Source organism: Papio anubis, chromosome 15 (genome assembly GCF_008728515.1).
Source record: "Papio anubis isolate 15944 chromosome 15, Panubis1.0, whole genome shotgun sequence".
Classification (NCBI taxonomy): domain Eukaryota; kingdom Metazoa; phylum Chordata; class Mammalia; order Primates; family Cercopithecidae; genus Papio; species Papio anubis.
Genome location: NC_044990.1, coordinates 88256901 through 88284203, shown reverse-complemented (window position 1 = coordinate 88284203; position 27303 = coordinate 88256901). Strand labels below are relative to the sequence as shown.

Genomic DNA, 27303 nt, shown 5'->3' with positions numbered 1-27303 from the left:
GCACCATCTGATCTGGCAGCTGCTGGCCAGTGGTGGCTGTTGAGTCTTCGAAATGCAGTCACTGCTGGGTATGGTGGCTCACGCCTGTAATCCCAGCACTTTGGGAGGCCGAGGCGGGCGGATCACCTGAGGTCGGGAGTTCGAGACCAGCCTGACCAACGTGGAGAAGTCCCGTCTCTACTAAAAATACAAAATTAGCCGGGTGTGGTGACGCATGCCTGTAATCCCAGCTACTCGGAAGGCTGAAGCAGGAGAATCTCTTAAGAACCTGAGAGGCGGAAGTTGCAGTGAGCCGAGATGGCGCCATTGCACTCCAGCCTGGGCCACAAGAGCAAAAATCCGTCTCAACGAAGCAAAACAAAACAAACAAAAAACGAAAACAAATGCAGTCACTGTGACGGAGGAACTGCATTTTTTGTGTTATTTAATTTAACTTTCCAAGTCATATTGAACAGCGCAGAGAGTTGCCGCATACTCTCTCTGTACGTTTGGAAGCCTGCTTGACAGGATTGACCCAGGAGTCAGTGCATTGTGGTTGGCATGGAAGATGGAAACGGGAAGAAGAGCAGCTTCTCCCGTTCCTTAGCCTGCAATTTTTTAGCTCTTAGGAAGCAATTCAGGCAGGAACGCAAGTCAGCCCCATTTAGGTTAGTCCCATATATGCAGTTTGTTTGACTTTGAGCAGGACACAGAGGTCCTTCAAGCCTCACCTCTCCTGCTGTGTAATGGGCAGATTTTAGTAACCATACCTAACTCTCCTTAGCACTCCAGGGGCACAGGCATAAGATACAAGTTTTGCAGCTGGAAATGCATAAATATGGATCCCAGTTCCAGCACTTTCTGGCTGGTTAGTCTTGGATCTATCACCTCACTTCTTTGAGTATCAGCTTCTTCCTCTGCTATGTCCTGGTTTCCATGCTTTCCTTGCAGAGCTGCAATAAGGGTCAGAGATGCCATAGAAAGGGTCGTAATGCCTAGCAGGCTGGTAAGCAATACTCGCCATATGTTCAATCTAAAGATTGGGCAAATGTTGGTCTGTCCTTGGTCGACCAACTCCCTCCTTTGAGAAGCACATAGTATATGCACACACAGAAGTGTGTGCATGTGAGTGATTCATATATATCTAAGAACCTTTTGAAAGGAAGTTTATGAAAAAGAATTCACATTAAGTGAATTGTGCCAGAGTTAAAATTCTGCCAAGTCAACAGGGATTTTGAAGATGCCTTTCTCAGGCCTAAGTGAACAAGTAAATGGGACAATTATTTGAAACCTTTTCTGGTTTTTTTGTGTGTGTGTGTGTGAAATCCAAGTCTCAGGATGCTGGAGGAGAAACCATTGTGGGTATGGGTGTTCTTTGCAGATTTAACTTTCCAGGAACTGAGCAATGTTCTCGTGTGAGTCTCTTGGGAAAGTCAATTTGACTCTACTGACTCGACATAACTTCTTATAGAGCTGGCCCGGTGCCCACTCCGAGTTTCCTCTCTCACTGGTGCCCTGGAAGTCCTTATCTCTTCTGGAATTCTGGGCATGAGCATAAAAGGAAACCTGTTCAGTATTCACAGGAGTATTCAGCACTGGCCAGGAGGTGCTGACGGGTGGCTCACTGGGCCCAGAAGCTGGAGAAAAGGCTTCTGCGTGCCGGTGGGGCTGAGGCAGCAGGCAGAGCTGAGGACAGCGATTGTGCTTTGAGTCTGTCCATGACTGAAGCTGCATAATGAACCACACATCAGTCAGCACCTCCTGATAGGTGCTGCGTGCTCCTGTGAATGTTGAGCAGTTGTTAGGGAAAGAAAGCTCCCTGAGGAGAGCTGGGTGCCCCAAGCCACACTGTAACTCCCTCTGCCCCATCCAGGTCTCTGTTTGAAATACCTAATTAAGATAAGTATTTTTCTTAAAAACACAAGAAGTACAGCAGACCAGGGCTTTGTCACAGAGCTCCTGGCTTGCATCTAGAAAATGAATGATGAGGTGTGAATGCATGACCATTTTCAAGAAGGCGGCTTCTTGATTCTGTGGTTGCCTGTGTTACAGTCACACTGGTGTGCTTCGTGGATGGGTTCTTCTGTGGATCACAAAGCTTTGTTCTTATAGGGGCCTCAAGGTACACCAGGGCTGATCGGCCAGCCAGGAGCCAAGGGGGAGCCTGGTGAGATTTATTTCGACCTGCGGCTCAAAGGTGACAAAGGAGACCCAGGCTTTCCAGGACAGCCCGGCATGCCAGGGAGAGCGGGTTCTCCTGGAAGAGATGGCCATGCGGGTCTTCCTGGCCCCAAGGGCTCGCCGGTATGTTTATCTCCAGACTTTGAATGTGCATTTTACAATGTGGATCTGCAAAGAATCAAGAAATGAGTAATTTGAATCATATCTATGTATTTCTATCTCCTTGATGATGGCACAAATGAACTTGTTTCATGGTTCATGGAACAACTTAAGTCTATAAACCTAGGCATTGCCAGTTACTATTGACAAATAATTAGATGATAACAGATCAGTGTCTTCTGATGCATTTGGGGGAACGGAACCGATGTGTTTGTGTATCTTTTTGCTTTGGATGGGAGGTGAAATCTGAAGTTAATAGTATTCATGTCATTGTTTTCAAAAGATTCCAGGTATCAACGTCTCGTTCTCTAAAGTATCTCACTAAGTAGATGAGGGAGGGAGAATGCTCATCTAAGGGAGAAGAATGCTGGTTTCACTTATTAACTACAAGGTGGCCCTCCTGGGAGGGTAGATGAAGTAAATAATAGTGTGAACTAGTGAACTCTAGTACTTATTGACCACAGATGTCAGAAGAATGTGATAAGGACGGGGTGTTGGTTTGTCTCTGGTAACAGTGTCTTTTTCCTCTTCTCACGTCAGGGTTCTGTAGGATTGAAAGGAGAGCGTGGTCCCCCTGGAGGAGTTGGATTCCCAGGCAGTCGTGGTGACACCGGCCCCCCTGGGCCTCCAGGATATGGTCCTACTGGTCCCATTGGTGACAAAGGACAAGCAGGCTTTCCTGGAGGCCCTGGGTCCCCAGGCCTGCCAGGTGAGGCCTGAGAAACTCCTGGTGCAGCCTGAAGTTGTAAACGGAGGTGGGCGCAGGCACCTCGGGTGCACACAGAGTCCCGGGGCTCGCATAGGCTGGGGCTCACACTTGGCTTTGATTCTTCCAGGAGTTTGGGTGGGACCTGGGCAAGCCTTTTGCCTTTTGTGCCTTCCTTTCCTCATGTATGTGATGGGCCAGGTAATATGCAGGTTCTCCCTAAAAAGAACTTGGGTTTACAGTCCTCATAAGTAAGCATACAGCACGCACCAGCTAAAATCAGCCTTTACGTAGAAGTCACACTGAGTTCAAGTCATTTTCCTCTCCTTACCCATTGGACTTTTCCCGATGAGCAGCCCATTTTGGCTTCTGTGTAGCCCGAGTGGTGTGATCTCCACCTCTTCACAGTAGGCAGACACCTGTGAACGGATTTACAGAGGCCCCACAGCGCAATGGTGATTTCATTCCATGGTGGTTTTAGTTGTCTGCTGTTTTCTGAGTGAATCACACACGAAGCTCTATGCTGAGCATTGACAAGACGTGGTCAAAACCACAGATGTGGTCCCTGCCCTCTGGCACAGCCTGTTCAGAGGGTTTCCAGAGAACCGGTAGCAGGGATGAGTGTGGACTCCCTTGTCATTCTCCTCTCCCATGACTTGCTTATTTTCAGGGCCAGTGGGAGGTGGGTGTGGCGCTGGGCCTTGCACACAGCAGGTGCTAATAGTTGATTAGCTGACTGCGATTCCCAGTAGACATGGAGCACTCCTTGTGCTCCCATAATGAGAGCACAATCCCATAATGAGACGAGGAGAGGCCAGGAATGCCTTGTGCGTAGATGAGGGAAGTAAATGCACATTGCTAGGAAACATTCAGAAAGTTGTAAAAGTGAGTGAAAGGACTTAAAGTGATTAAAAATATGTAACTAGTAAACCTTAAAAAACATAGTTATTTATAAAGTAGCTGGTGCCAGGTGTGGTGGCTCACGCCTGTAATCCTAGCCCTTTGGGAGGCCAAGGTGGGCAGATCACCTGAGATCAGGAGTTCGAGACCAGCCTGGCCAACATGGTGAAACCCTGGCATCTGTAATCGCAGCTGCTTGGGAGGCTGAGGCAGGAGAATTGCTAGAATCCAGGAGGCAGAGGTTGCAGTGAGCAACCATTGCAGCATCGCACCATTGCACTCCAGCCTGGATGACAGAGCAAGACACTGTCTCAAAAGCAAACAAACAAACAAACAACAACACACACTCACACACAGTCCAGTTCCTAAGCATTCCGGCATGGGAAATGTCAGCCAGCGTTTGATGGAAGCCCAGGTGTAGTGTGCTAACATAACTGTTGCTCTTATCCTTTTCCCTGCTGTGTCATCAGTGAGTTCTTAGCATCAAGTTCTGACGCCGTTGATGGCTGTTCTTTGTTTAGAAGGGTCCCAGAAATGTCTCTTTTATGACTCCGTTAGAGGTAGGGTGATACCGGGTTTGATGGAGGAGGACTTTGGTGAACCAGGCATAGGGACTTCTGATCACTTTCCCTTGGGTCTCTTGATTCCACAGTCAACAAATCAAGTGCTGTCTTTGTGCTTGTGACATCTGCAGATTTTCGGAGCTGTCGAAGGGAATTAGCCTTTCTTTTGGTGAGAAACTACCATCAGAGAAACCAGCTGGAGTATTAACAAATATACACTAGCAGATGGGGAAGAAGGCTTCTGGGGAGGGGGAACAGGGCTGTTGATCCTCTGCCCACAGCTGTAGGGATCCTTGGCCATCCGGACCCAATTAGCTTCGAGATCAGAAAACAGACGTCTTTAATCTGCCAGAGCTGTGTTTAACTGTGGTGATCATAAAAGCCTGGCGCCCAGGGGTGTGTGTCACCAACAGCAGGTATTTCCTAGGGTCAGTCAGTTGATGTTTCCCACAGTCTATAGCTAAAGAATGTTCTGGCTGTTCTGGGGAGGCCCTACATAGCTTGAATCCTTACAAGGTATACGAAGATTCGGTGCATACATTCTTGAAGGGGAACCCTTTGGTCCTTTCTTAACAGCAAAACCCTGACACTCCAGTGGCTCTCCTAGGTATGAGTGCCCAGGGGACTGGGGCTGTGCTTCCTGGCTTGGGAGGAAGGATGGTTTTGCCTGTGCTGCTCAAGTGAGCACAGAGCTCTCCAGCTGCACCACTGCGGATAATGAATCACTTGTAATCACCCACAGATCATGTTGTTTGGATAATTTACCACCAAATGAATGTAATTTAGGTCAACCTCAAAGCAACTTAGATTTTGGTAAATTGAGAGAGAACAGCAAAAGTATTTTGACTTTTTGAGACCGACTCACTGAGAAATCACCCAAAGTCATCTTACATGTTGTTGTTGTAGATTTTTCAGCTGCTTGTGACTCTTAATTGTGGACTCTTAAGGGATTCTTATATCTAACAAACATCTTGGTCATTTTGGATATGCGTTTTGGGGAGAAGCGTAGCTCTCTGTGAAAGATCCTAGAAGCGCTGGGGGAAGAAGTGGAGAACGCAGACAGAGGCTCTGCTCTCCGCGCAGGAAGAAGTGGAGAATAGACAGAGGCTCTGCTCTCCGCGCAGGAAGAAATGGAGAACAGACAGAGGCTCTGCTCTCCGGGCACTCGTGGTGCTGGGTGGGATGTGGTACGCAGCCCACCCACTGCATGTCCTCGCTCTGTGCCATGTGGTCCCCATTCCTTCATCTGTTGTCTTTGCTTTTTTTTTTTCCCCTAGGTCCAAAGGGTGAACCAGGAAAAGTTGTTCCTTTACCAGGCCCCCCTGGAGCAGAAGGACTGCCGGGGTCCCCAGGCTTCCCAGGTCCCCAAGGTACGGTTGGAATTCCAGCTCACCGGGACACCACAAGAGTTTCCTCACGTTTTTCTCAAGCTGACCGTTGGTCTTTCTCACCACAGGAGACCGAGGCTTTCCTGGAACCCCAGGAAGGCCAGGCCTGCCAGGAGAGAAGGGTGCTGTGGGCCAGCCAGGAATTGGATTTCCAGGGCCCCCCGGCCCCAAAGGTAACCCTGCCAGACGGATGCGAGCCTTTGGTCTGCCTGTGACTTCCGTGAGAAAAGAGGGGGTAGTAGACATAAAAACACCATAGAAGCTGGTGACTGCTGTTCAGGGAGGCTTTCTGAGGAGCCCAAGCGGTGCTGAGCACAGCGATTTCAGGCGCTTCTATGCAATAGCTGCCTTGTAGTGTAGGGATTGGTTAGGAAGATGGGACGCTAAGGCTGTGCAAGCTGCATGGACACTGCCACCAACGGCGCCTGCTGAAACCCACCTTCCAGGTGTTTGCTTTTATCTGTGAGGAAGACTTGCAGTCCACCTGAACACAGCTAGCGTGGGTTGGGAGTTGGGGGAGCGCCCAAGGGGAGGTGCAGGGAGTTGTAGGGAGGGGACTTTGCTCCGAGGGGAGGAGTCCTATGGGTGTTAGAGCCGTCACTTCCTGCTGAAGTGACACTGGAAGGAGGTAAGGAGGGAATTTCTTTTTTCCCTGCTTTTCACATTTCTTAGGTCTACTTGTCCTTCAGGTAGACTCTGATCAACACACTTGTCATCACATCCTTTTGTTCAGGACTGAGGAGAAGGTGCTGTGAGCACAAAAGGGATGTATTGTATAAGGAAGTTTGTCTTTGTATAACACACCATGCAGTCAAACTTAGGTTGAAATCTCCTCCAGGCTCCCAGGCTTCCTACCCAGCGGCTCCAGGCCCCATCTACCCTTACTGCTGTAGGCTGCTAGCTTGGAGAAAGGAGACGACAGCCCCTTTCCTCTGACAGCCACGCAATGCCTACCTACACCACGGCTGCTTCCCTCAGGCTGGGCAGGCAGCAGAGCGTCCGTGTTCAGGGCGGCCAGGCACTGAGGCCTCGCCACACTCACGACTCCCTCACATTCCCCCATTGCCTCACGCAGTGCCTCCTTCACTAGAGACCATGGCCCGTGTGACATGGAGTTGCTTGGCTTTGTGGCAGAAAGGAGGACAGCCACTCTAGGTCACACCCTATCTGTGCAGCAGCCCTACAGGGGGTGTGATTTGGGCCTGTGCCATTGCAGACTTACAAATTACTGGACATCAGAGACCTCAGCATTGCATACAAAGGGTCTGAACGAGTGGCTGGCCAGCTTCACGGCCCATCAGAGCTTCCAGGGCGGGGCACAGACAGTGGGCAGGTGTCCTTCAGTGACAGATCCTGTGGGATCTTGAAAAGTGGGCATGCCTTATAGGTGCCTGGGGTCTGCGTTTCTGATGAGATGATGGTGCCCCTGCCCCTCTAACCACACCTTGAGTAGATGAGTAAAAGTGCCCTTCTCATGGGCAGGCACCAAGGGGTTTATTTTGTTTGGGGAGAGTAGGTAGGGAAAGAAAAGTTTGAAGAGAACAGAAGAAAAGGAAAGGAGAGAGAAAGAGGAGGGCAGAGGTGCTGGAAGAGGCAGCAGCGCACCCGACGCCCTCTGCTGGGCAGTCTCCCCTGGCCTCTTCCAGCCACCTCCGAAGGCCTCCACCATTGACCTTCTCAGATCAAGTCGGCATATTTGGGCAAGACTAAAAGTGAAGAAAGTGGGGAACAGCATTGTAATTGGAATTTTTTTTTTAACTCTTCAAAACAGGTGTTGATGGCTTACCTGGAGACATGGGGCCTCCAGGGACTCCAGGTCGCCCAGGATTTAATGGCTTACCTGGGAACCCAGGTGTGCAGGGCCAGAAGGTGGGTGCCAAGCATTCCCTCAATGACCCTTCTCCCCCATCCTTATTATTAGTTGGACAGAAAAAACGCAGGTTATGAACCTCCCAGGACATGTTGGGCCAGCAGGTTTCTGTTTTTGATGAAATAGCATAGAATAGAAATAGAGAATATAGCACATGGAAGTGAGTATTTTGAGGGGAAATATTTGTTTTGATTTTATGAAACATTTGTTTCAATTTTATGAAATTGTATGACAGACATGTTCTTGCCTGTGTAAGCCAGAACTCAGGGTAAAATATGTTTCTTACTGTGAGAAGTAGATGAACGCTGTTTGAAAGCCACTGTCCTGAAAGAAAGCATAGTCACCCAGGACAGTTTCTCAGCCTCAGCACCACTGGCATTCTGGGTTCAATAGTTCTTTTCTGTGGGGCCTACCCTGTGCCTTTGTAGTGCTTTTGGCAGGAGCAGCCCTCCCTCCACCGATGCGTCACCAAAAGAGCACCCCCTTCCACCCAGTCACAACTGAAAATACCTCCAGACATTGGCAAATGTTACTAGGGCGACCAGGTTGCCCAGCTTGAGAACTGTTGGTACAGGGTGAAGTCAGGATTCTCCTTGCCCTCAAATATTCTGCTACCAACTTGCCTATACTTGAAATTCTGCTCAGCGAATGTGAGTGACTACCAGTTAGATCCTTTCCTGTCCCAATTGTAAGGAACCGATGTGAAACTGCTGGAAGGCATTGGTACCAAACGGGAGAAAGGGCCAACAGCCATTGATAAACGTCACCAGTGACGGACCCAGGTGGGGCCTGCTCCCTGTCCATCAGGAGAGGGCAGGTGGGCACCACAGGGGCCGCGCCTCTGCGATCCCAGGGCGGATTTCTTCCCAAGAAATACATGACAGCAGGGTGCCCTCCTCTGGTGGCAAGGCTGAAGAGAAACCTTTGGACCTTTGTTTTTGTACAACCCGCCACCAGCTTCCCCTGATAACCTACGTTGCATTTGAACATTTAGTCAACCACGGCAGCATGCGGATCATCTTAAACTTAGTGCAAGACTCAGGAGTTAGTAAATGCCTAATGGAATGGGAATGAAAGATTTAGTTTGTGATTTAAGATACCGTGCTTCTTCAAGAATCCCCTTGATGGAGTTCATTCCATTTTGAAAATTTCCTTCTGGGACGTGTAGAGAAGTTACCACTGCCCACTAGTGTCCAAATCCTCCCTCTCTGGAAATATCATTTGCAGACAGGGGACACCAGTGAAGCACGGTGACATCATGGCCACCTGCTTGCTTCAGAGCCTTACATCTGTGCCTAATCTAGGCTGTTTCCAAGGCACCCTCACCCTTTATTTTAATCATCTGTATCTAGCAAAGCCCAGTGAGTCATGCCATAGTTTAAAGTGCTTAGTTTACTGTGAAACTTTCATTAATCCAAAAAACTAAATAACTGGTGTCCATGCTAGCCCTGGAACCTTGCCATCTCTTAGGAAGAACTCCATTAACTACTCACAAATCATATTTGGCATTTTACTGGTTACTTAGGGTCAGTGCTTTGTCACAGGCACCAGGCTGCAGAGTTGAGGGGACAAGCTCAGGACAGAAGACTTGAGAAGAATGTCATTTATCCATGGGGAGCCTTGCTTTTCGTCCTTTGTAAAATGAAAACAATATAAGTTACCCACCTACAGGGCTTGTGGTGAGATTGAAAAGATGTAATAGGTATGAGGAAGCTTTGCAAACACTTGAAAAGGGTTGAACAGATAATATTCTTACTAAATGCATTGGCAGTATCTATTAAGTCTTCACTTACGCTATTGGTTTGATAAAAATATTGACTTTGCAAATCAATTTGCTTCTCTGTGCTTTGGGGATTTTCAGGGAGAGCCTGGAGTTGGTCTACCGGGACTCAAAGGTTTGCCAGGTCTTCCTGGCATTCCTGGCACACCCGGGGAGAAGGGGAGCATTGGGGTACCAGGTATTCCTGGAGAACACGGAGCGATTGGACCCCCTGGGCTTCAGGGGATCAGAGGTAACTTCTTGCAGATCATTCTGAACGGTTTCAAGGATGGGATGTGCTTACTTTTGCATTCCCAGAGCCCCTACCGCGTATATTTGATATGTATTTGTTGAACGAACGATGCAAATCCTGGAGGCCTAGAGCTCCTGGCATTCTGTTGCTGGGGCCATTTGTGTGCGTGGGTCTCCTATGCCGGGAAACATGCCGCTGCTCCTGCACAGCTTATTCTCAGTTTTTCTTCTCCAGGTGAACCGGGGCCTCCTGGATTGCCAGGCTCCGTGGGGTCTCCAGGAGTTCCAGGAATCGGCCCCCCTGGAGCTAGGGGCCCCCCTGGAGGACAGGGACCACCGGGGTTGTCGGGTGAGTGACATGCTTCTAGAATTATCCCTTCCCAAAAGCATGTTTTCCTGAAGGATGGGAGATGAGGCTGGGGTCTCTGTGAAGGGAAGCTTAGCACAAGGTGTGAGATAAAAAGAGAAAAAATAAAACTCCAGTTTGTGAAAATAGGTTTGATTGTTTGCTTAAATGTAGTCCCAGATTTTTTTCCCACCCACTGAGATTATGTGCCAAAGAGACCTTTCCTTTATTGTATACTCAGTCACATTTTACATTTTATTCTAACTGATGTCTCTATATTACCTTTCCATAGGAGGGTTCATTAGTTGTGGATAATTTAATTGCGTCCATATCTAGAACCTAGCTTTGCCTTTGATGGTAATAATCATAGAATTAAGGTGGTGCATGGAAATTAGAGTAAAACTAGCCCAAGTCCTAAATACTGTGGCAAGGCAGTGGTGGTGCTTAGGGTGGCGTTGCTGACTCTCAATGACAGGAAAGGGAGGTGCTTTTCTTTTAGAACAAGAGCCATTTGATTATCCTGATGACCCCAAACATCAACACCTAACAGATGATCCATTGAAGCCCCCAGTGTGGGCATGTTCACGTGCTTTCTGCAGAAAGTCATAGTTAAACAGAGCACTGTACATTGTAGATCATTCTGTAAATTCTGCTAAAAGTTATTTGCGTTTCACCCAACGGCAGGCCCTCCTGGAATAAAAGGAGAGAAGGGTTTCCCCGGATTCCCCGGACTGGACATGCCAGGCCCTAAAGGAGATAAAGGGTCTCAAGGACTTCCTGGCGTAACAGGACAGTCAGGGCTCCCTGGCCTTCCTGGACAGCAGGGGTCTCCTGGGATTCCTGGGTTTCCGGGTAAGTGATTTTTGAACTTCTGCCTGGATCCGTCATGAGGACATGGGCCTCACCTTATTCTTTTTATGACTCTTAGCATTTACTGTCAGCATTCAGAGCGAGGAAATACTCACAGTCCTTTCCTTTGGCCACAGGTTCCAAGGGAGAAATGGGCGTCATGGGGACCCCCGGGCAGCCGGGCTCACCAGGACCAGTGGGTGTTCCGGGATTACCGGGTGAAAAAGGTAGGGGAACTGATAACCCTAGAAGCTCATCTTGTGTCTATTTTTCGATGCCACTTGGGAAATTCCCAAGTTGTCATAGATCATGTTTCACTTTCAGAGGCCCACAAAAGAAGTTAAGAACATCAAGCCAAAGGCTAGGAGACCCCCTTCTTCCAATAGGATTCCTGGTGCTCAGTGCACATGGGGTTGAAACTGTGCTTGGCCAAGCACATCAGAAAGAAATTGGGCCTTCCTTCTTGGCACAGATGAGATTCTTCTTGTGAGAAATGGTGGCATCTTCAGCCATGCCAAGACACAGGGACCGAGTCCTTAGACTCAAATTAGCAACCTGCGCAAGTTTACAAGGCTTCGTCTTTATTTCTTATCTTGTTATTTGAAGTTGATCCAAAATAGTGTCTTTTAAAAAGAAATACTGCAAATATGACAGATGAAAAGGTCGTTTGTTTAGTAGAATGGTAACATTCCTGTTCTATTATTTTGTATAGAACTGAGGGGCACTGTGAATAAGAGTGGTAAAGATACGTAGGAAGGAGAGAAATGTAAGTTATCTAAACCTGAAAGCCAAGTCACAAGCATTAGAGTTATTAGCGAATAATGAATTGTAGACAATGGCTTTTTACTGCTCATTTACCTGGGGTTGGATTCTTCTGTGTCTCAGACACTGGCCATTAATGCCATTTTGGACACGTTATTAGTGCTTTGTAGCCTCTTTGTCAGCTGCTCTCCCAGTCAACAAGAATGTAAGCCTTACGAGCATCTCTGCAACACTGGCCCAGGCTCACCGGCGCCTTCTCTTTCCTCTGCAGGAGACCATGGCTTCCCGGGCTCCTCAGGACCCAGGGGAGACCCTGGCCTGAAAGGTGATAAGGGGGATGTCGGTCTCCCTGGCAAGCCTGGCTCCATGGATAAGGTGGACATGGGCAGCATGAAGGGCCAGAAGGGAGACCAAGGAGAAAAAGGCAAGTCCAGGAAGGCTTCTCATGGCCAAGCTCAGAACCACTATGTGTCTCTCCTGATAAGACAATGTGTCTTATCGGGTCCCCCATAAATAATACCAAACCAACCTGTGTTTCTGCAGCAAGTTGCTTGCAAGCAAATGCAGCTCATTGCTATTTTCTTCTCTGATGTGTAGGACAAATTGGACCAATTGGTGAGAAAGGATCCCGAGGAGACCCTGGGACCCCGGGAGTGCCTGGAAAGGATGGGCAGGCAGGACAGCCTGGGCAGCCAGGTACGGTGTGCAGTTCCGGTCCCCAGTGTGGCAAGGGCTCGGGATGAGGCCTGTGTTCGCCAGCTCTTTCTGTAGATGTCAAGCTGCCATATTGCTTTCTTCATGGTTCTAGGACCTAAAGGTGATCCAGGTATAAGTGGAACCCCAGGTGCTCCAGGACTTCCGGGACCAAAAGGATCTGTTGGTGGAATGGGCTTGCCAGGTAAACTGGGTTTAGAAGCGGGTTCTCTAGCATGTGTGCCTGTGGTAGTGGTAGGGCATGTCTATAGAATGAGATCCTCTTCAGCTGAGACGGACAGAATCCAGGCAGCTGTGTCTTTCACACGAATTCGCATCCTCAGCTCTGAATGGTCTCCCGCTCAGGGATGGATGGCATTTGGCTGACAGTATGGCCATTGCTAAGAAAACTTACCATCTAATGTAATAAAACATGGGCCGTATACAGCCAACTTTTAATGATCTCCAAGTGACCATCCCCTTGGCTAGGACCCTAGGAGACATTGGCTTCTCCATCCAGGCTTCTCAGCCTGAGTAGCTCATAGCTCCAGAGCCCCTTGTGTTAGTTCAGAAGGATTCTCTGGACTCCTCTGCTCCAAGCCTGGACTAGCCTTAATGCTTTGCCATCAGTGTCTATTGCAGTGAGAGCAGCCGGGAAGAGGAGGAGAGTGAGGGAAGGGCTGGGTGGTGATGGTCCTCAGAGCTCACTCAGAAAGGAGGAGAGTTCAGGTGGGATGCACATCTTTCCATCTCCTCCTGAGTCTTGATCAGGTGCTGTTATCACTTTAATTAAAATATAGGCATCTAGGTTGCTGGTCATGCCTATGTGTGAATAAGCTTGGCTATCAACATGCATCACAGAACCGAGTGTGCACGGACTCCATCCTGCCTGCCTCATGGTCCCTGTGATGTCTGGCTGATGAGAGCTGGCTGTGTAATAAAGAACATAAGATAGATTTTTATTCTGTTGAGAAAGTAAATATTCTAGGTAGTTAATGTATTTCTTCCATCTTATAACATGATGGTCTTAAAGGACAGGAGAGGCATTTCCTAGCGTGGCTCTGATGTGATCTGGGTGACTGACATGTGCTGGGTCATGAGCCGATTGATACAGGAGGGATTTGTGTTCTTGTGTCTCATTCTTGGCTGGTTGTGGGGGATTCACGTTCTTGTATCTCATTCTTGGCTGACTGTGGAAGTGCTTTTGCATTTGTAATACCAGCACTAGCTAAGCCCAAGTTTAGTTTCAATTGTTTGTGTTTATAGGAACACCTGGAGAGAAAGGTGTGCCTGGCATCCCTGGCCCACAAGGTTCACCTGGCTTACCTGGAGAAAAAGGTGCAAAAGGAGCGAAAGGGCAGGCAGGCCCACCTGGCATAGGCATCCCAGGGCTGCCTGGTGAAAAGGTAACCAGCACTCTGCATGGAAAGGTCCCCTTCTCGCAGCTCAGTGGAGATGCTGTGTGAGAAATGCTCAGCGAATATCTCAGCACACTCAGTGAGCCATAACACACAGGGATTCCCGCGCTGCCTCTCCTTCCCCTTGTATTCACTACCTCTCCCCCAAGGAAGAATCTAGAAACTGGTGAGATGCTAAGGTGGGAGACAGCTGTCACTGGGATAAAACAGAGAGGATGGAGGGCAAAGAAGGATGGCAAGTAGAAACCAGATGGTTGGCTCTGCTGTGCTTAAGTTTTCCTCTCCATTCAGAAGTGGACTTTGATTCTTTGGCGAGAAATCTGGAAATGGAGTTTTGCAATGCAATTTTCATTGCACCAAAATGTATACCATTATCTATAATATGCCTACGGATGCATGCCCATGGACAAATGTAAAGTTAACATGCCTGACTTTTACTTGCAGGGAGATCAAGGGATAGCAGGTTTCCCAGGAAGCCCTGGAGAAAAGGGAGAAAAAGGAAGCATTGGGATCCCAGGAATGCCAGGGTCCCCAGGCCTTAAAGGGTCTCCTGGGAGTGTTGGCTATCCAGGTAGGTGAGCGGGGCTTCTCTTGGACTTGGGGATCTAAGAAATCAAAGAAAAGCCCAGGCTTATGGATATTCTGGTGTTTTGTTTTTTTTCTTTAGGGAGCCCTGGGCTGCCCGGAGAAAAAGGTGACAAAGGCCTCCCAGGATTGGATGGCATCCCTGGTGTCAAAGGAGAAGCAGGTAGAGGGCCCTCTTTGGGACACAGCCCGGGCACACAGAGAAGAGTGGCCAGGGGATGGGAGGCCCCAAGGGGTTCCCATCACAGATGGGGAGCAGGGAGGCCAACTCTCCTGTCTCCCATTTCCAGATGGGAAAACTGAGTCTAGTGCAGGTTACGGGGTCTTTCTGAGGTCTTGTCCCTAGCAGGATCTAGGACTCAAATCTCCAAACTGTTTTTGTAGCTGTCATGGAGTTTTTGTCACCAGCTTTTGAGGGTCAGGGTTTAGTGGTGTTGCTGAAAGCATGCAGGGTCCTTTCTGAAGGGAAGTCAGAACTGACCTCAGGAAAACCAGGTGTGCTTGGGAGGGAACGACTCCCTTAAAGGATATCAGCAAAGGACCATTTGGTATGGCAACTAGGGTGCTGTGAGAGGTTGTGCAGGTGTCTGATGTGACTTTTCTCTTTGAGGTCTTCCTGGGACGCCTGGCCCCACAGGCCCAGCTGGCCAGAAAGGGGAGCCAGGCAGTGACGGAATCCCGGGCTCAGCAGGAGAGAAGGGTGAACCAGGTATGGTCCAATGCCCCATCTATCAGAATCAGCAGCGTGCACTTCCAGAGACCTGCAGACTGCCTGTGTTCAGTGGACAGAGCTGGGCACAGAGCAGCCCCTAGACTGCCCATCCCTGCAACTATTTAAACACTGATGTGGACGTGCGGAGTAGAGTGGGATGAGAGGAGGGGAAGAAGGGAAGTGGGATTTATTATCCCATAAATACTTAGGGCATCTTCCCCTGAAATAACCTGAGCTCTCAGTGGTGAGTCAGAGACACATAAAATACCTGCTGTCAGAACACTCGCCATTTCCCTTGTGGTTACTATGACAAAACAAAGCAAAGCAAAACAAAACTCTTTTCTCTGCCCAGCATTTCCCCATTTGAGGGGGAACGGTTGGAAATATTGGTTGGCCCCTGAGTCTGCTCCTGTCACAGATGGGCCTTAACTTGGCCATAAGTTGGACAGAAGTGCAGGTGTGATGATGACAATCACATACACAGTAATATTCATATTTAATGCAAGAGAGAGATAAACACACCATTTGAAGCAGGTCACCCCTGAGTTGGGGGGACACTGGGAAGACCACCAAGAGCTTCCACAGCTATTGGTTCTGGCCTCTTTCTTAAGTTGATTTTTTTTATTCCATAACTTTATATTACATACATTCGTTTTTCTATACAAATAATTCATTAAAATACCCCTGCACTCCTTTCCCCCCATTTGAATCTTCCCTCAAGCCCTTTGCTGACATTTGTCATCTCCCCAGCATCTGCTGCCCCAAATCTCTTTGGCTCTCCCCACCTCCCTGAGAATAGCAATTAGCTGGATGGTTGTCTGAGAATCCCATTTGCTCATCTCTGGACGGCAGCAGGAAACAAATACTCATTTGCACAGATCGTTTCTGCTAAATGCCATGATGGTTCTGAGCTGAAAGGTACTTAGGAAAAAGTACTAAATTTAGGAACATCCAGTCAAGAATATCTTATAATAACTGTAGGAATATCATTTCATTACAAGGGTGCAATTAACTAATATCTATGTAGTCCACAAATATACATAGTATTATTGCAGAGTTGATAGTGCTTTGTGTTGTACCTGCTGATGGATTGTTTAAGTAAAGAGAAACATTGCATTTTACGCTCATCTTATAGGTCTACCAGGAAGAGGATTCCCAGGATTTCCAGGGGCCAAAGGAGACAAAGGTAATCTTTGCTCACTGTGCTCTTCCTTTTCAACCAACCGCTGCTGCCTGATGTAGCAGAACAAGGGGCAGTGTCTTCAGGATGAAGCCCCATCCTTGTTGGCCAGGCAGCAACTGGATGGAGGACGGGTGCTGGGCCCAGAGGGCAATGCCTGCAAGAGACGTGTGGTTCCCCTCTAATTAATGGATCAAAATGGCGTGCAGTACACTCATGATCAGAATTATCTTTTACTTGGACTAATTTCATAAAACTCCAGCAGAAAGGGGAAACCCCTGTCATTTTTATGCCTAGAAGGTCATCAGAATATTGAAATTCTGACTTTCTAGAACTAGTTATACTTATGTGAATGCAGGACAGTATGTAGCACATGCCATTAGACAAAAACATGCCCTGCGCAACCATGATGTGCTCAGTACTAAGTGCAACTGAGAGTTGGCCAGGAGCTTGGGAAGTCAGTCTCTTCTCAGAGAGCTGAGCGTTTCATGGGAAAGCAAGGGGGACACAGAAAATACAAGGCATGTGAGCCGCACGACACGGAACAGAAGCCACAGGTGGCCGCAGCCAGGAGCTCACACACAGCATCCGTGGGCATGCTTATGGCGGGTGGCTGGGCTGGCTGAGTGATCCCACTCAGTGGGAGGATTCAGAAAGCCCTGGAAGGCTTTGGACTTCAGCTGAGAAGGAGCAGGGGCACGGAGGTGCTGCTTCTCCCAGCCCCTGGTTCTCTCCGAGACCAGCCCAGAGTGTTTCCTTGGCAGGGGTGTGGTCTGACACTGGGAACCCCTGGGTTGAGAAGGATGACCTGGTGCCGGGTGGGCTGCCTTGGAAATGGGCACTTCCCTCTCCCTTAACTCACAGACTCCCTCAAACACAGAGCCCTGCAAATGCACCTGCTCAAGGGGTCGCTGTGGGCTGTTCCCGCCCTGCCTTTCCTACCTTGCCATGCGATCCTGCATACTCCATCCGACGTGCCGCACTGCCCTTGCACAAACTACACATGCGATCCTGCACTATCCGTCCGATGTGCTGCACTGCCCTTGCACAAACTACACATGCGATCCTGCATACTCCATCCGACGTGCCGCACTGCCCTTACACAAACTACACATGCGACCCTGCACGCTCCGTCCAACAGCTGCACTGCCCTTGCACAAACTCTACACAGCACCTTGTGTTGTTCACTCACTGCTGTGTGAAATATCAGGGAGATGCGCCAGGAGAAGAGAATCCCAAATGACCACTTTAGGTCTTGACCCTGTTGCATTCCCTTTTCCTTTGTTCTTGGGATCCTACACGCTCCGTCTGACATGCCCCACTGCCCTTGTACAAACTCTACACATGCGATCCTGCACGCTCCGTCCGACGTGCCCCACTGCCCTTGCACAAACTCTACACAGCACCTTGCGTTGTCCACTCACGGCTGTGTGAAATATCAGGGAGAATCCCCAGGAGAAGAGCATCCCAAATGACCACTTTAGGTCTTGACCCTATTTCATTCCCTTTTCCTTTGCTCTTGAAATAACCTGAGAATTTTGGCATTTTTATTGGTAAAATTTGGAAAATAAGTTTAAAACTAAACATGGAATTTTTTTCCTGTAAACCTGCTCTATTGCGGTTTCACTGACAGGTAATAAACTACAAATATTTGAAGTGTACAATTTGATAAGGCTGACATAGGTCTACACCCATGAAAACATCCCCACATTCTAGATAACAAGCACAGCCTTCCCCCAAAAGTCTCCTCTGCGGCTTCGTAATCCCCCCTCCCGCCCCCTCCCCAGCCCCCTCCCCAGCCCCCAAGCAGCCGTCCATCTGCCTTCTGGTCCTCTAGGTTAGTTGGCCTTTTCTGGCAGTTTACAAAAATAAAACCATGCACTTTGCAGTCTTTTCAGCCTGACTACTCTCCCACGACATAATTAGTTTGAGATCCAGCCCCGTAGTTGCTCACTTCTTTCTATGACTGAGTAGTGTCCCCCTGTATGCATATAACATGATTGGCTTGTCCAGTCCATTCATTTGCTGGTGGAGTGAGGCTTTCCTTTAGCAGTGCAGTTGCTGCAGATGTCTCTAAACACAATTCAGATGCCTTTGCTGTGGAAAACGTCTTTTAAGAAGTATAAAAATGGTAGCCGGGTTCCTAGCATTCTAAGCTCTTTTTCCAGCCAGGCCATGGTCAGATTCTTGTGTGTTATTAAAGAGAAGGAGGGATCGGAGCCCTTGCTGCAGTTTCCCCTGGTGCCCCTGGAAGCCCCCTCTGAGGGGTACCTGCAGGATGAGGCACGCCTCATCCCATCCCTGCCATCCACGCTGGAGATTACTGTTCTGCTGCTGCGTTTCCCATCACCTCAAACTGTTTTTCTTGTTTAGGTTCAAAGGGTGAGGTGGGTTTCCCAGGATTAGCTGGGAGCCCAGGAATTCCTGGATCCAAAGGAGAGCAAGGATTCATGGGTCCTCCAGGGCCCCAGGGACAGCCGGGGTTACCAGGATCCCCAGGCCATGCCACGGAGGGGCCCAAAGGAGACCGTGGACCTCAGGGCCAGCCTGGCTTGCCAGGTAAGGGCGTCTCACCGGGGGCCAGGGCTGGGGACTGGGACAGAATTCACAAAAGGAAATAGTGTAAAAGAAATAGTTAAACGAAATAGTTAAATTCTCCACTGAGCTTTTTTATTTAGAAGGCTGTAGCATTTACTGCAGCTTGAAATTGTGTTTGGCCTCCATCAAGTCAAAGCTTTTCTTGTATCCTTTCTGTCAAGGAATTTATGTAATTAGGGAGATGCAAGAAAGGAAATGATTGGACAAGCCTGGACACACGTCCCATCTGTGGCGTTTGACTTAAGCCAGCGCAGCACTTGGGCCCACTTGTGGGTTCTAACGAAGACCCCTGTAGGGGTAGCACAGGTGCCCAGGCACCACTGACCACAGGCCATTTTGGACACAGAGCCAGTGGCATTTCTATGTCTGTCTGTCCTTCCTCCCTCCTTCCCTTCCTCCCTCCCTCCCTTCCTCCCTCCCTCTCTCCCTTCATCCCTCCTCCCTCCCCTCCCCCCTCCCTCCCTCCCCTCCCCTCCCCCCTCCTCTCCCCTCCCTCCCTCCCTCCCTCCCTTCCTTCCTTCCCAGACCTGCCTCAATTTCTGTCTCAAGGGTTCACACTGTTGGTCCAGTGCTGTATCAGAGACAGTGTTGTTTCTATTTCCTCCCTCCCTTCCTTCCTTCCTCCCTTCCTGGACCTGCCTCGATTTCCGTCTCAAGGGTTCTCATTGTTGGTCCAGTGTTGTATCAGCGAGGGGCCCGTGGGTGGCAGTATTGATAGCACCACAGCCCAGGGACACTTGTGCATATTTAACCCCAAATATGTGGCTTTCTTCTCTTCCGTTAGGACTTCCGGGACCCATGGGGCCTCCAGGGCTTCCTGGGATTGATGGAGTTAAAGGTGACAAAGGAAATCCAGGCTGGCCAGGAGCACCCGGTGTCCCAGGGCCCAAGGGAGACCCTGGATTCCAGGGCATGCCTGTGAGTTATCGATTTGTAGATTTTTATTTTTAAAGGAGTATTTTCTGGCCACAAGTATTCATATGTGTCTATGTGTGTATGTATTGTGCGTGTGTGTGTGTGTGTGTGTGTGTGTGTGTGTGTTATACTCCCACATCCCCACTAAATCAGCTCTTTCTTTCTTTCTTGCCAGTAACCCACATCTTTATTGGCATCAGAGTAGGAAACTATTGTAACATTTTTTTTACAATCCAGTTTTCCAAGAACCATAAAAGGGAAATGTTATACTGCTGGAAATTATGGCTCAATGCCTAAATTTAAGAACTATTTACAAACTCAATGTAAAAAACAAGCCAGTGTTGTTTTGCAAAGAACAATTCTGTAAAACTAGCCCCGCCACCTCTTAGGATTGGCAGGAGTACTGGGAATTGCAGTTGAACAGTTCAAGTCATAAAAGATAACCAGCAATATCCCATCTTTCTTTACTGGCCTGATCCAGATACAGAGTCTAAGTGGTGACTTAGACAAGCCTTCAGAGGAGCACATCTCAGGGTGCAGTAAGCGACCAGCAGCCATTTGTGTTTGCATGTGTGTGTGTGTGATGTTACTTTGGCTCTTTGCTGCACCTGAATATGTAGCCCTTCTTAGTGGTGGTCATGGATCTTTGGTTTGATTTTTAACTTAACCACATCCATGGCTAAAGGATTGTGTTTACGTGGCTCGCTCATTCAAATAGCCGGATTAGCAGAGCTTTATTCTCTGTGTCTGTCTCTCTGTTTCCTCTCTCTGTCTCCATCTGTCTGTCTGTCTCTCTCTCTCTAACACACATTAGGAGAAAGAGAGAGTGCGTCAGGGGAGATCAGGAGCAGGAGGGATTTGAGACAGACCTCTGCAGTTATGTTAGAGCAGGAGGGATTTGAGACAGACCTCTGCAGTTATGTTGGAGCAGGAGGGATTTGAGACAGACCTCTGCAGTTATGTTGGAGCAGGAGGGATTTGAGACAGACCTCTGCAGTTATGTTACAGCAGGAGGGATTTGAGACAGACCTCTGCAGTTACGTTGGAGCAAACGAGGTTCTTCTGTAAGTCAGCACATGTTCTTCCTTAAAGGGAGAATTTGAACTGCACTGCTTTCTCAAGGATGGACACAGTAGCTAAGCTTGCTAGGTGCAAAACAATCTGTGGTACTGATTTACTTCTGAATCAGTCAGTTATGAAATGCTTATGAATAATTACACAGAACTGGCTAGAAGGAGTCGCAGTAGTCATGTTTCTCCACTCCCTGTCCTCAAAGCTGTGTGCATATCTCACAGTATAGCGAGTGTGTATGTGAATGTGTTTTCGGGCCCCTACTGCTATATTGCAGTTTTCCAGTAACGTAAGTATAGGTCATTTGTCAAATATTCATGTATTCCCATTTTTATTCCTCAGTAACATAGAAATACACCCCATTCCCGGCTGGGCCTGGTAGCTCACGCCTGCAATCCTAGCACTTTGAGAGGCTGAGGTGGGCAGATCACCTGAGGTGAGGAGTTCGAGACTAGCCTGGCCAACATGGCAAAACCCTGTTTCTACTAAAAATACAAAAGTTAGCATGGTGGCTCATGCCTATAATCCCAGCCACTTGGAAGGCTGAAGCAGGAGAATTGCTTGAGCCCAGAAGGCAGAGATTGAAGTAAGCCAAGATGGCGCCACTGCACTCCAGCCTGAGCGACAGAAGGAGACTCTGTCTCAAAAAAAAAAAAAGAAATGTATCCCATTCCTGGTGCCAGTCAGTGTCTGTCTGTCTCTTTATACATACATATGTATAAATATGTGTTTGTATATATGTTTATATACGTATATATTTGTTCATGTTATTTTGGTTTGACACTTTTAAAATAAGGCTAAGAAACAAATCTACGTAAGAAATAAAACAACTTGTTACATGTTGCTGTCCACGACTGGAGAAAGGAACGACTGTGTTGAAATGGAAAGAAAATGAGCCCATATTTTAAAACACAAGAATATTGCCATAGTGTAAAGGAAAATACTTGTTCTTTAGCATTTCTTAATTTTCTTTGTATATTTAAAATCAGTTTTCAGATAAGACATGAAACTAATTCTAAAGAAAACTGACTGCACTCGAGGGTTAAGCAGAAAGTTTTCAAAAAAGCTTGTTGGGTGGTGCTGGATGGCTGTGTTGCCATCACAGGTGTTGAGGGGCCCTGGCTCTGTCCATGGCATCGTGCTGGGAGCTGGAGGTGGCAAGGGCGGGACATTTGCCTGCTCCTCAGAGGCCTCCCCTGCGGATGGACAAGCAGAGGAGACACATGGGAGGGAAACAAATGCTTCTACTTTCCAGCTTCCCGATTGAGGCACATGCAGAGGTGGTGTTATTCTATCATTTAAGAAACCACAAGGCACCATTTGTTCACAAATGTGCTTAGCAAAACACTGAGGGGCTGTTTCAGTTCTCCAGCTAGCAGGTTACAGGAGAGACTTAGCCTACATATCGTGAGCAATTTCCAACCTCCTCTTTGTGTGTCTAGGGCATTGGTGGCTCTCCAGGAATCACAGGCTCTAAGGGTGATATGGGGCCTCCAGGAGTTCCAGGATTTCAAGGTAAGACAGCACAGGTCTTGCTGCACAGCCTTTGCAGCAGGAGGTGCTGTGTGAAGAGCTTCCTAGCCTCGGGCACTTTAGCACTGATAGCACCGGTGCCATTACAGGGCGAGATACTGTTCTCTGAAAATTGAAAGCGGCATTTCTGTGTGGCAGCCCAATTTGTATAATCTTATGGATGCCAGTATAAAGACATTCTAATTTTCTTATTAAGAATCAGTGGATCATTAACATCTCACTAAGAAGTCATGGATTTGGGCTATTCATTAATTTATTCATGTATTAAACACACATTTTTCGGGATGCTTACCAGCTCCCACTCACTGCAGCTTTTACTGCCGAGTCAGATACACATGAAAGGCGAATAAAACAGGTCTCAGCCTCAAGGTGTCTTGTGGTCCCACTGGGGACATGTGTGAATCAGATCAGGACCAAAAACAGAGCCCTGTGCCCCTCCACTAGTTGGATCATTTGACAGTTTGCTGCATGTTTATAAAAATGTAGCTTCTGGGTTCTAGAAAAAAGTTTCATCAAAAGTTTTACACAGGCGACCAGAAATAATGCTGTTTTCTTCCTGGAAGATAAATTGGAAATTTGTTCACCGTCTATGTGTGTATATGTGTGTATATATGCATATATGTGTGTATATGTGTGTGTATGTGTGTGTATATGTGTGTATACATGCATGCATAAGCAGCTGTGTGAATGTGTATATATGGGTAGGCATATATGAGTATATGTGTGTATATGCATTTATCTATACATTGGTGTACATGTATGTGTGTGCACTAGAGAGATATATACACACACATATTTGTATATCATTGGGAATTCTGTGCAAGACAATGTTTTCCCTCTGCTTAGGTCCAAAAGGTGTTCCTGGCCTCCAGGGAATTAAAGGTGATCAAGGCGATCAAGGTGTCCCGGGAGCTAAAGGTAGGAGAATTTGTTAATCTGTGAATACCTTACTGGTGCTTTGTGAAAATGTGAAAGCCAGGAATGCACAGAATTGAGGTGTTTGCTTTTTCATATGTAAAATGACTCAAAAATTATTCAAAACAGTTGATTGAGAATTCTTTGCAGCAAGTCAGGATTCCTGTAGTTGACGTTTGAACCAGCAACTTGTCTGGAAGCAGAATCTGAGAAATCCGGGACTGAGGGAACTCCAGGGGAGGGGTGGCTGAGGGTCTCGCTGACAGGCTCAGAATTCAAAAACTCCCCAAGGCTCTAAAGTTAACCTGAAATCAACCACTGAAAGTTATAATAGGGAAGAAAATCCATCTTGCACTTAGAGACGGGGTACATTCCTGCTGCACAGTCACAGATTCTTCCTGGGAAAGGTGCTGTTGGCTTCTCCACCGGTGGGAGCCCACAGCATGAAGGGCGCTGAAAAGCACGACATCATCTCCAGAGGGAATGGTGTAAGCACAGTGTTCATCCTGCTTCCTCTCTGTAGAGCAGACCATATTTCTAGGGCATCGTTTAATTTTCCAAACCATGTTTTGGGAGAGAGAATGAGAAACCACATGCCCTGAGACGTGGAACCCAAGGAAGGAGAGGAGGGGAGGGAGGGTGCGTGGAAGGGGAGCGAGAGTTGAGGGTATTGGGCTGAAGACGGGGAGGCCGAGGGGACCTCACACTTTGTGTGGTTCTTACCACACGCCGAGACCTGTCATGCAGAAGGATTAAGTTCATTCATCGCTCAAAGACGAGGACCAGCGTGGTACTGTACAGTAAGGCAGGTTTCAGAGGAGTGTGGGAAAAACGTCCTAATCGCAGAGGGCACTCTCCATGTCAGAAGCGGGGGCTGCCTGGGAAGAACAAGCTTCTCTCCCCACTGGGAGGGCTGGTGTGAGGCTGCAGGGCAGTGGTCAGGGGTCCCAGAGCCCAGAATGCGGTGGGGAGTTACACTGATGCCCCAGTGCCTTTGCCCGAGAGTTCAGGATTTCAGGTTAAATAACAAAGATGTGCAGATTGGACATGTTTTGTGAAGATCTGATTACTTGGGTTTTGATGATGACTTCACCTTTGAGAAGGATGTTCCATTTGGACAGCTTCACCTGGGACTCTCCTCCTAAAGTTGTTTCCTCCCCAGTTGTGGGCAGTGAAATTGATCAATGCCTTCCCTATTCCCACAGGTCTCCCGGGTCCTCCTGGCCCCCCAGGTCCTTACGACATCATCAAAGGGGAGCCTGGGCTCCCTGGTCCTGAGGGCCCCGCAGGGCTGAAAGGGCTTCAGGGACCTCCAGGCCCCAAAGGCCAGCAAGGTGAGAAAGCTTGGCCTGTGCAGGGTGGTATGGGGAGCCCAGAGGGGTGGTGGGCAGAGTTCCTCCTCACCCATGTATCTAAAATAAGTTTCTGGGTAATGATTATACACACACATATGAATATGAGTTTCTTAACCTCCCTTCAATGCATATCAAAACCTATGACATTTTTAAAGGGGCCTAAAAAAAATCCAGAAGAAAATCCAGGAAAAGCTAGAGGAACATATAACAACACATCTGTGTTCAGTTAGAAAAACATGGGCTCAAAGAACCAGATCATTACCTTCCCCCTCCTGCCTCCCGCTCCAGATGGGGGTGGCAGGTAGCAATCTGGAATGGTAACGATCGGTGCTGTCCATCCATGCGTCCAGGAGCTCTGCCTGATCGGCACCGTCTGTACCATTCTCTGTTATTTCCCAAAACCTTAACCTAGTCTTCTGCTTATTTGAGCTAAACATCTCCTATTTTAAGAGCTACTTATAAGGAGTGGGTGGGAAGTAAAGGAGAATGAAAACATTTAAAGTTGAAAGGTAGCATCAATGAAAATTTAAAGATACTTAAGAATAAGCTGGCCAGGCTCACTGGGTCACACCTATGTAATGCTGGCATTTTGGGAGGCTGAGGTGGGAGGATCACTTGAGCCCAGGAGTTCAAGACCAGCCTCGGCAACATAGGGAGAGTCTATCTCTACAAAATAATAATAATAAAAAAAATTAGCCAGGGATGGTGGTGCATGCCTGTAGTCCCAGCTACTCGGGAAGCTGAGGTAGGAGAATCGCTTGAACCCGGGAGGTTGAGGCTGCAGTGAGCGGTGGTCACACCACTGCACTCCAGCCTGGGTGACAGAGCGAGACCCTGTCTCAAAAAAAAAAAAAAAAAAAGAAGAAGAAAAAGAATAAGCTATGTACATGAAAACAAAAAACTGTCCGTGTCAGTATATCTTTGCCTAAAAATTGAGACCCCAGTGTATGGCCGAGAGGGAAAGGCTTATCCAGTCTCCCATTCCCTCCACATCACCTGCCTTCTCCAAACCAATCTGCCAAACAGCGAGAAACCAGGGAGAACTCAGAACGAGGTGGCCAAACACACCCCCAGCTGAATATCCAGCTGCTTCTGCCAAGTCTGTACTCGGCTTTGTGGGAAGCAGCTCCTGGCTGTCCAAGAAAACGTTCTCGTCTGCAGTGAGACTACGCTTGCCTCCTTGAACACTGAAAAGACATTTAAGAAGGGAAGAAAGAGATACAGCTTACTGCCATACGGGATCATAAATCATTTTTCCTCTGCCTCAGGTGTTACAGGATTGGTGGGTATACCTGGACCTCCAGGTATTCCTGGGTTCGACGGTGCCCCGGGCCAGAAAGGAGAGATGGGACCTACCGGGCCTACTGGTAGGTTGTGAGACTTCCAACCTAATTACCCTCGACCGGGATCTTTGGGACAGAAGCAGCAGACCCAGGCATGGGGGGGCAGCAAAATGAAGTTGGGTGTATTACTTGACAGATTTCCGAAGAAGTCTGTTTCTTAGAAGAAATAGGATCAAACAGAAGAGCTGAGGAAGTGTCCTTCTTTCTGTGTAGAGACAGATATTGATCAAAGCATACGCTTCCCAGATGTTGTTGAAAGGCAGCCAATAGTGGCGGCCCATGTGGTTTCCTAAGTGGGATGTGAGCTGCAGCTATGAAAATTCTATTTCAGCAAAAGACAAGGGAAAGTCGAAATGAGTATAATGCCATCTCTGGCCCAAAGGCATGGGATAAACTTGATCTCCTTCCTTAGGAGAAGGGACACTCGAGTGTTCCATGAAGGCTGTGATGCACAAGGCTGAGGCTGCTGACTAACTGAACAAAGAGCTCAGCCCAGCTGACCTGCGCACAGTTTGGCACATGGCACAGTTAGAGAGGGGACAGAAGCAGGCCTTGCCTGAGAGGTCCCCTACTGCTCCATTTCCACACGTAGGCTTTGGGCTGCTATAGAAGAGAAAATGCCTTAAGATGAGGTTGTTTAATAATTCTGTGATAATCCTCCGCAACAGGAGCCCCACACTTCCATGTGAATGACATGCACAGAGTCACGTCATTCATTTTCATTTATTCATATGTCCATTTTCATATATGTCACATATTCATTGAACTGAATTGTTCAGGCATCTGCTCTGCACCAAGGACTGTGCGTATAAAAATGTTTTGAGGTGGCAGGTGAAAAGAAAAAGTCAAGACACCACGAAGGAGGCAGGCGGCTGTATTTAGTTAGCCATGCATTCTTTTTAGACTTTTTTGGTAACATGAATAGGTAGGATACTTTGTGGAAATATAAAATATTGAAAACTCTTTGGAGCAAATGATTTTGAAAGCCTTCAGGGGAGCGTGTTTGCAATTAGAGAAACTAATTTGTCTCCTGTCTTCCAGGTCCAAGAGGATTTCCAGGTCCACCAGGCCCCGATGGGTTGCCAGGGTCCATGGGGCCCCCAGGCACCCCATCTGTTGATCACGGCTTCCTTGTGACCAGGCACAGTCAAACAATAGATGACCCACAGTGTCCTTCTGGGACCAAAATTCTTTACCATGGGTACTCTTTGCTCTACGTGCAAGGCAACGAACGGGCCCATGGCCAGGACTTGGGTAAGAAGCCTGCAGAT

The 27303-nt window shown here is 48.1% G+C and overlaps 1 protein-coding gene across 2 annotated transcripts in view; it reads left to right on the top strand.

The window, feature by feature from the left end:
• COL4A1 (collagen type IV alpha 1 chain) overlaps nucleotides 1-27303 on the top strand; it is a 153284-nt gene that overhangs the window by 113148 nt on the left and 12833 nt on the right. Inside the window, exons 25-48 of one of the 2 annotated variants that reach the window (XM_021929770.2) lie at nucleotides 2092-2283; nucleotides 2860-3028; nucleotides 5766-5858; nucleotides 5945-6049; nucleotides 7648-7745; nucleotides 9608-9758; nucleotides 9993-10106; nucleotides 10788-10955; nucleotides 11090-11179; nucleotides 11986-12138; nucleotides 12312-12410; nucleotides 12523-12612; nucleotides 13674-13813; nucleotides 14270-14396; nucleotides 14493-14573; nucleotides 15021-15119; nucleotides 16258-16308; nucleotides 18676-18861; nucleotides 19685-19818; nucleotides 22329-22401; nucleotides 23266-23337; nucleotides 24540-24668; nucleotides 25958-26056; nucleotides 27074-27286. In XM_021929770.2, the coding sequence (XP_021785462.1) occupies nucleotides 2092-2283; nucleotides 2860-3028; nucleotides 5766-5858; nucleotides 5945-6049; nucleotides 7648-7745; nucleotides 9608-9758; nucleotides 9993-10106; nucleotides 10788-10955; nucleotides 11090-11179; nucleotides 11986-12138; nucleotides 12312-12410; nucleotides 12523-12612; nucleotides 13674-13813; nucleotides 14270-14396; nucleotides 14493-14573; nucleotides 15021-15119; nucleotides 16258-16308; nucleotides 18676-18861; nucleotides 19685-19818; nucleotides 22329-22401; nucleotides 23266-23337; nucleotides 24540-24668; nucleotides 25958-26056; nucleotides 27074-27286 (2926 nt within the window). The other variant, XM_021929771.2, reaches the window with a different exon arrangement.